This window comes from Bos javanicus, chromosome 13 (assembly GCF_032452875.1).
Source record: "Bos javanicus breed banteng chromosome 13, ARS-OSU_banteng_1.0, whole genome shotgun sequence".
In the NCBI taxonomy this organism is placed as follows: domain Eukaryota; kingdom Metazoa; phylum Chordata; class Mammalia; order Artiodactyla; family Bovidae; genus Bos; species Bos javanicus.
This window is the reverse complement of record NC_083880.1, coordinates 76,879,107-76,896,579: the sequence shown is the minus strand read 5'-3', so window position 1 is coordinate 76,896,579 and position 17,473 is coordinate 76,879,107. Positions and strand designations below refer to the sequence as shown.

The 17,473-nt window shown below is 51.3% G+C and overlaps 1 protein-coding gene and 1 long non-coding RNA gene across 3 annotated transcripts in view; both read left to right on the top strand.

Annotated features, from left to right (window-relative positions):
• PREX1 (phosphatidylinositol-3,4,5-trisphosphate dependent Rac exchange factor 1) overlaps positions 1-17,473 on the top strand; it is a 181,610-nt gene that overhangs the window by 63,431 nt on the left and 100,706 nt on the right. For both annotated transcript variants that reach the window (XM_061437890.1, XM_061437889.1), the window contains exons 2-3: positions 12,493-12,564; positions 16,232-16,354. In XM_061437890.1, coding sequence (XP_061293874.1) covers positions 12,493-12,564; positions 16,232-16,354 — 195 coding nt within the window. The remainder of the gene's footprint in view (positions 1-12,492; positions 12,565-16,231; positions 16,355-17,473) is intronic.
• On the top strand, positions 1,494-6,709 carry LOC133259859 (uncharacterized). The gene is made up of 3 exons (XR_009740544.1): positions 1,494-1,809; positions 3,010-3,401; positions 5,142-6,709. It is a non-coding gene; the product is annotated as an uncharacterized LOC133259859 (long non-coding RNA).

Here is a 17,473-nt window from a genome sequence, read left to right as displayed (position 1 = left end):
GGGCTTTTCCTCGAAGTCGCCCGCCCATCTGCGTCTCCAGATGAGTGTGGGCTGACGCTGATAATACATTGTCTGCTTTCCGAAGGCACTTCATCCTAACTCGTCAAGGTCTCACCATGCCCCTGTGAGCCAGGCACCGTGTGTGTGTATGTGCAACAGCTTGTTGAAATATAATTCACGTACCATACAGTTTAGCCACGTAAAGTGTGTGCTTCAGTGGTTTTTAGTATATTGACAGAATTGTCCCATCACCAGCTACCTAAGGACATTTTCATCACTCCCGCCGCCACCCCGCCCCCCCCCCCCAGGAAACTCCATACCCCTTAGCAGTCAGGTACCATTTTTGAATCTGCATTTTTGCAGAGAAAGAAACTGAGTGAGGCTGCCTAGTGTCACGTGGCCAGTAAATGTCAGAGCCAGGATTTGTACTCAGAATACTTGGCTTTGGAGACATGTTCTTAACGATGATGTAATTGGTGGTTCTTGATGGGGCTGCATAGGGGGCGTGGGGGGTGGGGTAGACTTTGCCGCCTCCCCGCTGCAGGAGGTATTGGGCAATGTTTGGACACATTTCTGGTTGTCACAGTTGAGGGTGGGGTTTGCTACTGGTGTCTGGAGGACAGAGGCCAGGGATGCCACTAAACGTCCTGTAATACAGAGGACAGCCCCCCCACCCGCACCGAAGGATTATCTGCTCCAGTGTCAGTGGTTCAGAGCTTGAGATGCCCTGCTCTTAATCCCATTCTGATGAGTCCATTCTTTAGGTAAAAAGACTAGGGGCTCATAGACGTGGGGAAGAAGTTGGCGTTGGAATCGGAAGGATCTCAGATCATGTTGTGGGTGGGGGTGGTAACAGCAAGGGGAGAGACGTGCTCCGCAGTGTGGAGAAGACTCAGCAGGAAAGAAGCTGGTGCTCCATTGGCGATGTCTGCCCCGGTTGCTGGTACGGGGAGCGTGCGTAGGCTTCACCTCTGCCAGGTCTAGGACTCTGGTCTCACACTTAAATGCCCATGAGGCCAGGTGGGAGGAAGATGAGTGCAGCAGCAGGCTGGCTGGTAGCAAACAGAGCAGAGCTCGCGGGAGTGAATTCGGTGGCTGCCGCGCTCTTATCTGGCTGTGGCCCTCAGGACTTTGGAGACCTGTGGTCAGCTTTCTCAAGAGAAGCTCACACCTAAGATTTTAATGGGAAATCTGATGTTCAAACCCAAGCCCGGATTTCCTCAAAGCCCATTGCTGGTCACACTAGACATGCCTGTGGGCCACCACTTTGAGACCCTTGAGAGGGAACTGTATCTCGGTAGCGTGTTGCAGCCACGGCGTGAATCATGGTTGAAGGCATGGCATGTTGAGGGTGAGTTCAGGAAGACTGCAGGCTAGGCTGCAGCCCCTGGGGTGGAGTCTGTGTGGGGAAGAGTGTTGGTTTCTCCTCTGTGGTCCCCCCGCCCCCCTCCCCTACTATTGCATCAGCCCTGTTCACAACAGGTTGTAGCAACTCAGGTTTTACTTGGACTTCCTCCGTGGTCGCGGATGTGATGGGGCTGGGTGAAAACTGGGGACCTTTTCTTGGGGCCTGGAAGCTGGGTAGTGGGTTGTTGTTGTTTGGTTGGTAAGTCATGTTTCACTCTTTTGTGACCCCATGGACTATAGCCCACCAGGCTCCTCTGTCCTTGGGATTTCCCAGCTAAGAGTACTGGAGTGGGTTGCCATTTCCTTCTTCAGGGGATCTTCCTGACCCAGGGATTAAACCCAAGTCTCCTGTATTCGCAAGTGGATTCTTTACCACTGAACCACCAGGGAAGCCCCCGGGCGGTGAGTATCGGGAGTCTTTTCCAGATGACTAATTGATTAGTCAGTTAAACTCTTATTTGTCAAGGATCTTCTGTGCTAGATCAAGTCCCAGTCTCTCTGAGGGTACAACAGTGACCTAGACGTATCATCAGAGCCTTTCTGGAACTCATATTACAGTGGACTAGAGAGACAGTAGACATAATGCGCAGTGACGGGTGCTGTGAAGAAAACAGGCCAGGAGGAGGGTCAGGTATTGTTTTTAGGTTGGTCTCAGACCGATTGAATGTGCCTCAGGGCCTTTGCACTGACTGTTCCCACTACTCAGAATGCCCTTCCCTCGGATACCTGTAAAGCTGCTTCTTCACTTGTCTCCAGGTATCTGCTCAGATGCTATCTCCTCAAAGAGGCTTTCTCTGAGCATCTCTCAAACACTCCCTCATTCCATCTCTCTCTGGTCCCTCATCTTGCTTTATGTTTCTTCATAATGCTCGTCCTCACCTGCCATGTTATTTTAAAATCTGTCTGAGCGCTGAAGAATTGATGCTTTTGAACTGTGGTGTTGGAGAAGACTCTTTTTTTTTTTTTTTGGAGAAGACTCTTGAGAGTCCCTTGGACTGCAAGGAGATCCAACCAGTCCATCCTAAAGGAAATCAGTTCTGAATATTCATTAGAAGGACTGATGCTGAAGCTGAAACTCCAATACTTTGGTCACCTGATGCGAAGAACTGACTTATTGGAAAAGACCCTGATGATGGGAAAGATTGAAGGCAGGAGGAGAAGGGGACGACAGAGGATGAGATGGTTGGTTGGCATCACCAACTCGATGGACATGAGTTTGGGCAAGCTCCGGGAGTTGGTGATGGACAGGGAAGCCTGGTGTGCTGCAGCCCATGGGGTTGCAGAGTCGGACACGACTGAACGACTGTACTAATAGTCTTGCCACCGCTCCATGATGGCAGATTTGGTCTGATTTGTTCATTTACTGATGTGTCATGGGCTCCTAGCGCAGTGCCTGGCACTTGGTAGGTGGGCAGTGTGCGTTGAGTAAATAGGCGAGTGCAGGAGTGACTCGATCCCCCCATGGAGAGGTCATGTCTGTGTCTCCAGCACCCAGTTCCATGTTGGGCACACAGTAGGTCTGGGGTCACGCTAGTTGGCGTGGGTGGCGTGACAGCCTTCCCCCAAGAATGTAATCATAAGCAAGTTCCCGTTTCCTCACAGTCCAGCCCACTTCTCTCCGCCAGCCTCTGTGCCACTTCTTCCAGGAAGTCTTCAGAGTTAGTTTTTACCTGCATCATCTTGCTTACGCCCTCAGCTACTGCCTCTTTTTTTTTTTTTTTTTCCGGATGAAGAAATAGACTCCGAGGAAGAAGTTCAGTGACTCTGAGGTCACGTGGTTGCCAGGCGGATGCAGCAGGGTGGCAAGTGCGGGGGAAGGCAGTGGCTGGCTTTGCATGGCAGCGAGAAGGATGTGGTGACACTGTACAGTCTGTGAAGTCCCCCCGCCACCAGTTCACTGCACCCTGGAGATGGTGAAGCAATCGATAGAAAGACTGTTTTTAGGATGAAAAAGACAACAAGTCAACAAACATAGGATAAATACAAGGAGATCTGTAAGTGGGGTTGGTCCAATTCCAGAAGTTTCCTTAGGAAACACAATGGGTTCATGTCTGTCTCCCTATCAGCTCAAGGTGGGGCTGGGGAGGTTATACCAGCAGATGCTCGACTGAGCCCTCACTGTGTACCAGGCACCACTCAAAGTGCCTGATGTGTGTGTTGGCATCGGTAATCCTCGCTGGATTCCTGTGTACCCATTTTACAGAGGAGGAAACTGAGGCAGAAAGAGGTGAAGTCAGTTGCTTGAGGTCACATAGTTCATCAGTGGCTCTGGAAGAGGCCTGATGAAAGAGGGTGCTTGCAGACGAGAGAGTGCAGAGGTTTTCGATCTCCGCCAGAGCGATGGTGGTGACTGTGGGTGGAGGATGCTCTCATGTTCCACCCCAGGCTGTGGAAGTGCCAGGCTGGCTCCTGGGGCACCGAGCCAGGGGAAGCACCTTCCTGGGGGCCCTGGTGGTTTCCAGAGTCAACACAGAGAAGGACGGGTGGGCAGCTCAGAGGCCCCGCTGCAGAAGGACAGCCTGGTTTTGTCTCTGCCAGTGGGCACTACTTGCTCTGCATGGGGACATCTGCCCCCCAGGAGGAGAATGCAGACTAGCCTTCTTGATGCTAGAAGTGACTAGCCACTTGAAGCAGAAGTGATAATCAGGCTGGGCAGGGGCGAGCCTGGAATGTGGAATAACCTCTCCTATCCAATTTTTTTTTTAAAGCATGTATTTATGTTACAAAATGACTTTTGATTTCAAAGTAGAAATTTGGGAAAAAACAGAAATGAAGGAGAAAATTGAAATTACTTATCATTCCACTCTCAGAGTTAGCTTCCATGGCTAGTGATAAAACCCACACATTAGTGCCTTAAATGATATGGAATTTTCCTTCTTACTGAATTATAGGCTTCCCAGGATAGATGTGTTGGCTCCACTGTAATTAGGGACATAAGCTCCTTCTGTATTGCTGGTCTATCTTCAATCCCTGGCTTTTACCTCATGGTATAAGATGGTTGCTTGACCTCCAGGCATCACATTTGCTATCCAGTCAGCAGGAAGGAGGAATAGCAAGAGAATGCCGGTCCGTTCTTCCCCTCATCCCCAAGGATACTTCCGCTTCCAGTGTATGTAATCCACTCCTGCCTCTCCCAAACTTAGTCGTGGGACCACATGTAGTTGCAAAGGAAACTGCAAAATATAGTCTTTATTCTAAGATCTGGAAAAGAAGAGACCAGACATTAGGGAACAGTTAGTAATCTTGGCTGTATTCTCATACAGCTTAGGGTATTTCGTTCCACACTTTTTCTTTTCTGTGCCTATGTAGAAATTATTTAACCAAAAAGGAGATTATATTTTATGCACTCTTCTGTAACTTGGGTTTTTTTTCCTAAGATACATTCACACTCTTTTTTCTGTATCACTCTATGGACTTCTGCAAACCATTTTTCATGTGATGATCCTTTTGCCAAGATGGACAGCTTATTTAACTAAACCCCAAGTGTTAGAATTTAAAATCAGATACTAAAGTTAAATCTTGATGCCACGTGTGAGATTTAGCTACTCCTATAGGATAAATGCTAGAGTGGATGGAGGAAAGGATTTGCTGGAGTCTCTGTGCTTTTGGGGGTCTTCCCAAACTCTGGCCTTTGTGGGGCTGCTTAGTGCAGGCTGTACAAAGGCCCTTTCTGTTGTTGTTATTATTATTATTTTTTCAAATTTATTTTTATTTGGAGGATAATTGCTTTACAGTGTTGCGTTGGTTTCTGCCATTCAACAACGTGAATCAGCCCTAAGTATGCTGCTGTTGTTATTCAATCAGTCATGTCCGACTCTATGCGACCCCATGGACTGCAGCACGCCAGGCCTCCTTGTCCGTCACCAGCTCCAGAGCTTGTTCAAACTCATGCCCATCGAGTCAGTGATGCCATCCAGTCATCTCATCCTCTGTTGTCTCCTTGTCCTCCTGCCCTCAATCTTTCCCAGCATCAGCGTCTTTTCCAATGAATCAGCTCTTCGCATCAGGTGGCCCAAGTTTTGGAACTTCAGCTTCAGCATCAGTCCTTCTAATGAATATTCAGGACTGATTTCCTTTAGGATGGACTGGTTGGATCTCCTTGCAGTCCAAGGGACTCTCAAGAGTCTTCTCCAACACCACAGTTCAAAAGCATCAATTCTTCGGCGCTCAGCCTTCTTTAGGGTCCAGCTCTCACATCCGTACATGACTACTGGAAAAACCATAGCTTTGACTAGATGGACATTTGTCAGCAAAGTGATTTCTCTGCTTTTTAATATGCTATCTAGTTTTGTCACAGCTTTTCTTCCAAGGAGTAAGCGTCACTTAATAAAGTAAAATGCTGTTGTTAGTATTACTTTATTACTGTTACTTGGATTCATGGCTGTTCTGTGACACTCTGATTCCCTGGACCCTGGACCACCCAGATCACTCAGGGATTTGGGGTCCTCAGGACCGCCCCCTTTCCTGTCTTTGTTATGGTCTGGGGGCTGCTGTTCCCCTGGGCCCCTCAGGTTTCGCCATATGTCTGGTGAGGTCACCCCAGTCAAGGCAGGGATGTCCTTGGGGGCAGGCGGGCCGCCTCCCCTTAGTGATCAGGTTGCCGGTGGCCATCTCAGAGGCCATCTCAGAGCATCTTTGAGGCCTCCTTCTCTCCTTTTTCATCTCCAGGGAGAGAATTTTCTTCCCAAGGCTGTGGCCATGGGTTCCAGACAGATGACGGCTCCCCAGTAGCACCCCAGAGGGCGGCTGCTACCTGTCTGCTGCTTGCGTGGTTTGTCCTGTTCAGTTACTGAGTGCTGTTGTGTGTTGGAAATGGGTTGGAGACTCATCACTGGGCCAGACTGCCTGGGTTCGAGGCCCAGCTCTGCTATCTCCTAGCTGCGTGGCTTTGGTTAAGCTCTTTACTACACCGGGCCTCAGTTCCCTCCTCTGTAAAATGGGCACAGTTATAGTAGGGCCGAACTCCTAGCATTGTTTGAGGATGAAAAACACTTAGATCTAACATCTGTCATACAGTAAGGCTCAAAGGTGTAAGGTAGGGTAACAATTGCAAAGGAATGGGGTCGCACAGAGTCGGACACGACTGAAGCCACTTAGCAGCAGCAGCAGCAGCAGCAGCAGCAGTAGATCTATCATTGTTATTATTATACTTTTCAATGCTGTACCTGTTACTTCTGGAACCTGTTCTGGGCCCCTTCCCAAGAACAGTGTGTCGTCAAGCAGGTGACTGGTGTGGGGCCCACGTGCCTCAGTTTCCTTGTTTGTCTTTGCGGCCTGCTCTGCATGTGAGAGAGGGGCCTCAGACCCAGCAATGTGGGTGCTGGTGGCCGAGGTGGTGCGGGGATGCACCCCAGGGATAAGAACCAAGGGGTGTGGGTGGAGTGTGGGTGGTACGTGTTGCCAAGTGCAAGGGTCGATGTGGGCCAAAGGTGGAAGGTGCGATGTGGAGTGAGAAAAGCAAGTTGCTGAAAACACATCATTTATAGAAGTGTTGTAAACTCACAAAACAGTGTTCTTTATTGCTTCTCAATTCACACGTGCCCAGTGAGTGGGCACAGGCCTGTGTGGCGGCGAGGAGCATGCGTCCAGGGCAGTCGGTGCCTTGCAGGATGGGCAGGTACCCAGGTAGCTCACCTCACTCTGTAATGACTCCTTTCTTTCTGCAGCTGCACTGAGGGCTTGATATTCACAAGGCACGTGGATAAAGTGCCTTGATCTCAGGTGCCCGCAGATAAGGCTTTGAATACGCATTCGCCTGTGTAACTGCCGCTCAGATCAAGAAGTAGAATATTTCCAGCTCCTCCCATCCCAGTCCCACCCATGGCTTTCCCTTGTGTCCCTTCCCAGTCTATACCTCCTCTGGACTTGATGAATTTCGTTTAGAAAATGGTTTAAAGCAAATTTGTTGTTGTTCAGTCGCTCAGTCGTGTCCAGCTCTTTGCGACCCCATGGACTGCAGCACGCCAGGCTTCCCTGTCCGTCACCAAGTCCTGGAGTTTACTCAAACACGTGTCCATTGAGTCAGTAATGCCATCCAACCATCTCATCCTCTGTTGTCCTCTTCTCCTCCTGCCTTCAGTCTTTCCCAGCATTGACATGGTTTGACACAATGCTGAGAAGATTTTCCAAAACTGGGTAGTGATGTGTTTGTGGGTGTTAAATTTTTCTCTAACTGTTCGGGGATCCTTGATGTATTTCTCATCATCATCATCATAAAAGAGAAGAGGAGGACTTGCCGAGAGGCAGGGACGCGACCCGGGGAGGGTACCGGATGGACATGGCATAGACAAAGACGCCCAGGCCGGGGGGGTTGCAGGCGGCCCTGGGACTCCCGAGAGCACGCTCGTCTCTAAGGGAGGTTTCCAAGATGGGAGATGCTTTTGGCCAAGTGTTCCAAAACTGTCAAGGTTTGGACACGGACTCGCCCTAGAAGGTGCCTCTCAGCACCCCGCCCTCACAAAGGGCATCGGCGCCCACCTGGAAAAGCCAATGGTGCCTTGGGCAGCACGTGGGCCGGATTCAGAGCCCCTGCCTGCCCATTCTTTCTGGGCCACAAGCCGCGATCGTGCCCAGCACACCAGCCTGTTTGCGGCTCCTCTGTGGGTGGCCCGAGCCTCGCTTTGTCCCAGCACGATCGCGGTGGCCGTGCTCTTGTGGGGAAAGTGGGGCAGGAAGCCCCGATCTAGGCCAGCCGCGCCGCGCTCCCAGCTTCCTGCTCTGCCCAATGTGCCGGGTGAGGCTGCCTTGTCCTCCCGCCCCGTCTGGGGAGGCTGGAGGCCGGACTTCCCGGCAGCATCACAAGCCCTGGAAAAACATCCTTTGGGAACTTCTGTCTGCTGACCACCCCCGACCCGTTGTCTTTTAAAAAGAAGGATCATCAGTCTTCCACGTGGCCCAAGCTGAGCTTCCTGCGATGTGTCAGGCACTGTGCCAGGCAGATTTTAGCCCTTCCTTTGATTCCTAAGGGCTTATTGTGTGCCAGGAGCAGGTCTAGGCCCCAAGGGTCCAGCTGGGAAGAAGACTGGCAAGGACCCTGCCCTCATGGACCTCCCATTCGCTTTATCCTAATACATTCTGAAAGCCGGGTTGGTATCACTATGATCCACGTATCTTGGAAGAGTAAACTGAGACATGGGGCTTCCCAGGTGGCGCTAGTGGTAAAGAAGCCCCCTGCCAATGCAGGAGACACAAGAGACCCACGTGCTATCCCTGGGTAGGGAAGGTCCCCTGGAGGAAGGAATGGCCACTCACTCCAGTATTCATACCTGGAGAATCCCGTTGACAGAGGAGCCTGGCGGGCTATGGTCCATAAGTTTGCAAAGAGTCGGACACAACTGAAGCGACTTAACACGCACACACGCACACACGCAAACAAAGACTCAAAGAGACCCATGCACTTTCCTGAGGTCGCACAGCAGGAAGGAGGAGGAATGCAGTTTAAAGCCAAATCATTGGTTTCCAAGCCTGACCTTTGTTCTTGGATTGGGGTAAAGGTTTCATCCCAACCATGCTCCCTTATTTTTGCCTTTCATCTAGGAGCTGGTGTAGATTGCTTGATCTCAGTCTTTTTGTCTGACAAATGGGCTCTTAATAAAGCGTATCTCTGCAGTACAGGAGACCCGGGTTCGATCCCTGGGTTGGGAAGATTCCCTGGAGAAGGAAATGGCAACCCACTCCAGTACTCTTGCCTAGAGAATCTCATGGACGGAGGAGCCTGGTAGGCTACAGTCCATGGGGTCGCAAAGAGTCAGACACGACTGAGTGACTTCACTTTCACTTTGGCTTCCCCGGGTGGCTCAGATGTTAAAGCGTCTGCCTACAATGTGGGAGACCCAGGTTCGATCCCTGGGTTGGGAAGATTCTCTGGAGAAGGAAATGGCAACCCACTCCAGTACTCTTGCCTGGAAAATCCCATGGATGAAGGAGTGTGGTAGGCTACAGTCCATGGGGTCACAAAGAGTCGGTCAGGACTGAGCGACTTCACTAATGCAAGATGAGAAGGTGATAAGTACATGAAGACAAGGTGGGCATCCTGGAGGAGGTGACATTTGAGCTAAGGAGTGATGAATGAGAAGGAGCTGGTCCAGAACAGATGGGAGAACATATCCTGCCAGTGGGAGCAGCATGTGCAAAGGTCCTGAGGCAGGGGCATGCCTGGCAGGTGGAAGGAATAGCGAGATTAAAGATGTGGCTGAAGATTATTGAGGTGTGAGGGGGGATGGAGGGCTGGAAGGTGAGTTCAGAGAGATTAACTAGTGCATGGGGGCCTTATGGACTGTGGGAAGATGTGATTTTTTTTTTTTCCTAAGTATATTGAGTAGCCATGGAGAGTTTTAGGATCCCTCAGGCTGTGTGTATGGTAAAAGGAACAGGGGGGAGGGGATTGCAGTCCAGGCAGAAGGTGATGGTGACTTGGGCCAGGCAGGTGACTGAGGATGTAGGGAGAAGTGGTCTGATTTAAAAAACAAGTTGAAGGTGAAGCTGTGATAGCATTTGCTGATGGATGGAAATGAAGTGTGAGAGAAAGAGGGGGTCGAGGATGACTGGGGGGCTTCGGTTGGAGATCCTGAATGGCAGAGGTGCCATTTGTCAGGCTGGGAAGGGCTTGGTGCTGTGTGGGTTTGGAGGGAAGTTCAGGAACTAGGTTTGGGATGTGTTAAGTTTGAGATAGCCCTTGGACGTCTGGCCTTCCCTGGTGGCTCAGATGGTAAAGAATCCATTTGCCAATGTAGGAAACCTGAGTTCTATCCCTGGGTTGGGAAGATCCCCTGGAGAAGGGCATGGCAACCCACTTCAGTATTCTGGCCTGGAGGATCCCAAGGGACTGAGGAGCTTGATGGGCCACAGTCCATGGAGGTCACACAGAGTCGGACACGGCTGAGTGACTGATGCTGACCCGGACATCTAGGTGGAGTTGTCCAGTTGTCAGGAATCCAGCTGAGTCCAGAATATACACTTGGGCTACACTTGGGCTGCAGGGACTGGTTGCAAATGCATCGCAGTGAGTGTGGGCAGAGCGGCAAGGCCACCTTGCTGTTCCCAACGTTCCTCTCTGAGACCTGCCCTGTGGAGCGCCGGTGAGTGTCTTCCTGGGAGAGCAGAGTCCGCAGGCGCCCAGGCTGCTGTGACATCCGTGGATGTCCTTTTGGGTGATGGGAAAGGATCCGACAGCCACCTCTCTGCCCGCCTGCCCCGCTTCGCTCCGTCCTGTGCCGTCCCCTCCAGCTTCCCCACTCAGAGGATTCCCCTGTGTTCCACCCACGTGCGGTGGTGAGGGTGACCGGCGGGCCACCGTGCCATCTCCTGATCTGTGGACCGTGAAGTTGTTTTCATAGGGGGTTCCTTGTGGCTGTTGCCAGGTCAGCCTGGGGCAAGTCCTGGGGTCGGGGCAGACCTCAGTCTCCCTCAGGGGCTGGCTTTCATCCCCTCCCCACCCAAGTCCATTCCCCTGACTTCTCAGCGGCGCGTCCGTCCCACCCAACCAGGGCCAGGCCACTGTCACTGCTCATCAGCGTGGCTGCACCCCTCCACTCTGGTCCCCAGTGTTCGTGCTCAACCCCTGAAACCTAGTTCTTTGCAAAAACAGATGGCTCTTCTGCCACCATTTAAAAGCTGGGAGGGACTTCTCTGGATGGTCTAGCAATTAGGACTCCGTGCTTCCTCTGCAGGGGCATGAGTTTGATCCCTGGTCAGGGAACTGATATCCCATATGCTGTGCAGCATGGCCAGAAAGCAAAACCACAACAAAACCCCCAAACGCTTTAAAAATAATAATAATAATAAAAGCTGGGAGACTTTGCTTTAAAAAAAAAACCCTAATTTCTGGCTTCTCTTGGGGAAAAAAATAATAACTCCTCCAGGACATCTGGCGATCCTGGGCCTGCTGCCTCCGACGTGGCCGCACTTCGAGGGGGTGAACGGCTGCCCCCCGCAGTGGTCGTGTGTTTACCTGTTCCCCACGACCCCCACTGCCAGGCCCCGCCTTTACTGTCTCACATCACAGAAGGGGGAAATGATTTCTCTGTTCCAAGCCCTTGAAAAATGTGGCAGAATGACTGAGGTTCATCCACGCAGTAGCATTCTGGGCAGCCATGAAAGGAGAATGAGGATGTTGCCTCGGTTATGATATGGAGGGATCTTTAAGTTCAGTGGAAAAAGGAGGTCCGGGGAATCCTGTGTATGCTGCTATCTTTTGGCGTGAGTAAAGGGCAAAACAGGAATACACGTGTGTGTGTGTGTATGCATAAATTTATATATGTGTTTATTCTTTCCTAGCTTTATCGGGTATAATTGACATGTGACATTGTGTAAATTTAAGGTGTACCACCTGCTTCTGTACACTTACATATTGCAAAATGATTGCCGTCATAGCTCAGCTTTAAGTGTGTAATTCAGTATTATTGCCTGTAATTGCTCTTCTGTACACTAGAATCCCAGAATTTATTTTTCTAATAATGGAAACTTGGTACTTTTTGACCAACATGTGTGTTTATTTGGAAGTTTTCACAACACACAAGGAGCTGTGGTTCCTGTGGGGGAGGGAGGGACTAGATGGGTGGGGGCTGGGGTGTCGGAAACCCACTTTTCCAATTTTGACTATATATATATATATATTTTTTTAATTAACAAATTTAAAAAATTTTGGGATTTGAGATCTTCGTTCCCCAACCAGGGATCAAACCCACGTCCCCTGGAGTGGGGGTGTGGAGTCCTAATCACTGGGCTACCGGGAAAGTTCCTATAGTTTTGACTTTTGAGCCCTGCGAATGGTTATTATTTAGAAGTTAAGTTTTTAAACAAGAAAAATAATGGGAAAATGAATTGCAGTCCACGAGGGTCCCCTGGGCGATGACGCAGGTGTGAGCACAGATCCTTGGCGCAGGGCTTGTGTTGGGCTCTGCAGAGCCTTGCCGGGTAGGTGCTCCATAAAGATGTGTTGGCTGAATGGCCGGCCAAGTAGGTTTTTGCTTCTTTCCCGCCTGTGTCTAGGGCTGCGTTGACGCTTGAACTCCTGACCTTCCTTTTGTGCTGCCTCCAGGGGACTGGCAGCGTGGAAGCTCACCTCTCCTTGTTTCTGTCTTCCAGGCATTCCTGCATCGCATCCGGCAGAATGCGGCAGACTCGGTGGAGAAGGGCCTGACGGAGGAGAACGTCAAGGTGAGGGTCCGGGGCCCCTGCTGTCCCTGCTGAGCAGAGCTGCCTTGTTCCCCCGGGTGATGCTCCGAGGGGGTGTGGGGGTGGGTTTGGTCCCCCGGGTGATGCTCGGAGGGGGCGCCAGGGTGGGGGTGGGTGTGTCTACCCCGCGGGCAGCTGGCTCTGCCCTCCCCCACCCCTCTTGCTCCCTGTGTTCCCCGGAGGCCCCTGGGTCCCGTGAGCGGACCATGCTGGGGCTCTGTGAGGAGGGCTCAGCCTCAGGCCCCCACTCCCAGCTCAGGATTTTTCTCCCCTTGCTCAGTACAACCATCCTGTGTCCCAGCCTCCTTGCGCGGGGGCCCCTGGCTTGGTGCCAGTGGAAAATCCCTTCCCAAGCGCCCCTGGGAGCCTGGCACCTCCAGCTGCCCTCGTGGCAGCCCAGGCCCCTGCCCTGCACTGGGCGTTAAGTGCGAGGCAGAGTGGATGAGTAACTGGGTCCAGGCTTCATCTTGGCTGTGGCTCTGGGGAATTTCAGGAGGAAGTCAATAGGCCTTCTGTGTGCTCAGTAAGGGCCCCAGAGGTCCCCAGGCCTGGCTTTCCAGTGTGATCTCACTCTCTGAGAAGCCGCCTCCAGCCCTTTGGGGCTCTGGGGTCCTGGTGTCTGGAGAGATGGGGAGCTGGGGCAGGGTGGGAGTCAGCTGTGCCCAGCATGTACAGCTCATAAAGGGCTTGGTCACGCCGGACATCCCTCTGCATACGTCCGAGGTTGATAGCCGCCTTGTACCTTGTACATTGATAATTCTGAGTTGAGTATTTTGGATGAGAAAGCTGAGACTCAGAGATGTAAAGAGACCTATGCAGGGTCAGTGCATGGCTGGTTCCTGGTAGGGCTGGCATTGAACCTTTTATGCATTCATTCAGAAAGCAAATATTTACTGAGTCCCTGCTGTTCATTAGTCTATTTATTACAGTCTGTTTATTTATTGGCTTCCCTGGTGGCTCAGTGGGTAAAGAATCTCCCTGCAAGGCAGGAGGCGCAGGAGACTCAGGTTCAATCTGTGGCTCCCTGGAGGAGGGAATGGCTACCCCCTCCTGTATTCTTGCTTGGAGAGTCCTATGGGCTGAGGAACCTGGCGGGCTACAGTCCACAGCATTGCAAAGAGGGCACGACTGGAATGACTGAGCACGTTTATTTATTACATCTTAACAGTATGCATTATAATTAAGAATTGTAATTTATTGCAGTTTGAAAAAATGACCTTTTTTATGAGGTATAATTCATATAAAGCAAAGGGTCCAATCCTGAGTGCAGCTCCTCAGTACATGCCTCCTCCGCAAAGACAAGCACTGACTTCTGGCTGCGTTGGTTGCCTTTGCCTTTTCTCTAACCGTGTATAAAAACGATCCCTTTGTGGAGCCTGGCATCTTTTATTCACTGTCGTGTCTGTGAGACTTGCCCTTGTTGTTTGGTGTAGCTGGGAGTCACTGCTGTTCATTGCTGCATAGTAATCCATAGTACGAATGCACCACTGTTGACTCATTCATTCTTCTTGCAGTGGCTGTGTGTGCAATTTCCAGTTTTTGGCTGTGATGACTGTTCTCATCTGTCTTTGGGGGGACACAGGCTCTCATTTCTTTGGGGTGTATGCTCAGGAGACAGATAAACTTATTTTGAAATCCTGAAGCCGTTCCTTGACGTGAGTGTAAGAATAGGGTGTATCCTATGGGTCTTTAAACACATTCAACCATGTGAGCTGGACAGAACAAGAAAGAGAAGAATAACCCAACAGTGCAAGTGATTCTTCCAGCCACTTCATGTGAGCAGTGTCCCCCAGGATAAGGCCGAGGAGGAAGAGGGCCTCTGGCCCTCTGGGACTTCGGCTTTGACACGTGGTCTCCTGCCCCTTGGCCCTCGCTGCCCACCCTCAGGCCTCTACAGACTGTCTGCTGCCTTTGCAGGGTGTATGGGGTTGGTCTTCATTCCTCAGGGCCTTGACTCCAGTAGCACCTTTTCAGAGCGGCTGTCCTTGGCCCTCTGTGTTTAAACGTGCAAACTCCTCCTCCTGCCCCACCCTGGGATTCCCTTCCTGATTTACTTTTGTCCTGAGGCTTCTTGTCACCTGGAAAACTGGCGCACAGTAGGGGCTCAGTTAGTACTCCCTGAAGGAATGACTGTGGAAGAAACCCTGGAGGGAGCTGTAAGCCGCAGTGACTGGTGACCTGGGCTGCTAGCTGCTGCGGGTGGGAAATGGGGGAAGAGGGACGTGGCGTTGTATTTATTGGGGTGCTCAAAAGGATCTTTCTGTTCCTATAATATTTTGATTTTTGAACCCTGTGAATGTCTTCTTCAAAATTAAATGAAAAATGCACCTGTTTTTTTTTTAAAAAAAAAGGCAGAGAAAGGAATTTCACGGTTCAAACGGCCTAGAGTCAGTGGAAATTCTCCCTTAGTTGTTCTTAGAGGCCTTGTTGGTTCCCAGTTGGTGTTATTGCCAGGGGTCTCTGCTTCTGCCAGCGCAGAGCAGAGTGGCCTTTGCGTGTGTGTTACCTTACACAGATGGATCCATACTGGAATTCCAGGTGGCACCATGATGCCCCCTGCCCTGAGCCCCCACTTAACAGTATGCAATTAAGGATCATTCCAGGGCTCCAGATAACCTGCAGGTTCTTTTCACAGGCTCAGAGTATTTCAGAATACGGGATGTATTTAAATATAACCAGTCCAGCTGTTTAACTATTTCACAAGTCCCCTTCAATGCATGCTTAGCTTTCCTCCGGTCTTCTGCTACTGCAGGTAAAGCTGCCGTATATGGTCTTGGCCGTCCACCCAGTTCTCAACCTTGGTGCAGTGAACATGTTGGGCTGGCCCCCTTTGCCCTCAAGGGGGCTGTTCTGTGTCTGTCTCGTAGAATATTCAGCTGCATCCCTGACCTCTACCTTTCAGACACTAGGAGCGTCCTGATTTGTTACAGCTGAGTTCGTCACAATCGAAAATGCCCCCATACATTGGCAAATGTCCCCCAGGAGGCAAAACTGTCCCTGGTTGGAAATGACTGATCAAAAGGTTCAATTCTAACATACAGACTTGCCGGGCCAGACTGTGCATTTCAAACTTTATAGGTTCTTCTGGGGGAAACAAACACTCTTGTATGGTTTGTGAGGGTTTAAGCGGCATTTTGATCTTCCTTCCCTATAGTATTTTCTTTTATCACATCGTTTTAATTGGTGTCTGGAACTACCTTCACCATTTAAAAAAATCAGTCCTACGGTTGGACATAGCAGGCGTGTGTCTTAGACTGATGAATTCTCAGTACGTGATCTTCCACACGCCGAGTGTGAAGTTCATGTCTGTCTGCTGCTTCACTGGACTGCATGACCTTGGGAAAGTTAATAATTTTCTCTGAGCCTCTGTTCTTCATCTGTGAACTAGGGATGAGAATCGTTCCTGCCTCATGGAGTTATACTGAGGATTAGATGCGATAAACGCATATGAACTTCTTAGCGCAGGATTAGGCGTTAGTCCGGCTTGGTGAATGTTGGCAGTACTTTTGTTATTACCATGATTTCTGTGAGCCCATTTCCCTGTGCCCTCCTCGCCTGCACTGGGGGGTTATGTACTTTTTAAGGCTTCATTTTGCTCTCCCTCTGAGCCTGGATTGATGCTGTCCCTGGGCCTGTGTTCCCCTTGCAGATCCTGTTCTCAAACATCGAAGACATCCTGGAGGTTCATAAGGATTTCCTGGAGGCCTTGGAGTTTTGCTTGCATCCGGAGCCTCAGTCTCAGCACGAACTTGGGAATGTGTTCTTAAAATTCGTGAGTACAGTGCCCCAGCCCCTGTCGGAGCCTGTAGCTTTAGGGAATGGGCTTCTCCCTGGGTCGCCTTGACCAGTTTCATTTGCAGGCCTGTCTGGGTGATGGAGAGGCTGGTGGGCAGGCGGGCCCAACCTCTGTCCCTGCAACAGCGGGCGGAGTGTCGAACCCAGCGGACCAAGGGTCTTACTTGGTGGCTCTCCTCCCTTCAGTTTCACCTGGAGGTGGTCCCCCTTCCTTCAGAGCTCTTGGCTGAATGACTACATTCTGGGGTTCCTGTGGCCTCCTGGCTTGGCGGGGCCCCGGGGTGGACTTGGGTCAGACACACCAGTGTTTGAGTCCCCGCTGGGCCACCCACTGGCCGGTGAGGGTGTCTGACCCCTGGGTGCCCACTGGGACTGCCGGACAGGGAGGCTGCATCTGGTTGTCATGGCCACTGTCTTCCCAAGTCACTTAGAATTGGGGTGGGGGTGGCTGGAGGAAGACGGTGGGGCTTAGCCCGCAGGAGGCACCTGCTTTTCCACACCTGCTCGTCCTGTGCCGCCCAGGACCCTCCTCGCCAGGAGGAAACCCGCCCTGGACTCGTGGGCAGAGGCCTGGGCCAAACTCCTCTGTTCCCCTAGCCTCAGTTTCCTCCTCTGATTGACAGGTAGGGATAATGATGCCTCCTTGGGTCGATGGAAAGACTCAAAGAGGTAAAATGATCAAATGTGTAGCCTAGGGCAGCGGTTCTCAACCAGGGGATGATTTTGCCCCCAGGGGGATGTTTGGCCACATCTGGGTACACTTCTGGTTGTCCCAGCTCGGGGAGGGGAGCCATGCTACTGGCTTCTAGTACGGGGAGGCCAGCCATGCCACCAATTAGCCCATAACCCACAGGACGGTCCCCACAACAGAGGCTTATCCTGCCTCAAGTGTTAGCAGAAATGAGATGAGAGACTTTGGCCTGGAGCAGGGACTTAGTCCATGTTGGTGCTTACTTCCATTGTCACTGTCATCGTCGCTAACTCCCTTCTCCAGGGTGTCACATCCGGATGGTCCGAGACGAGGAGGGCAGAGCCGGGCTGCTCATGGGCGACATTAGCCTCTGCAGGTTGTTTTAACCTGTCTGTGCCTCAATGT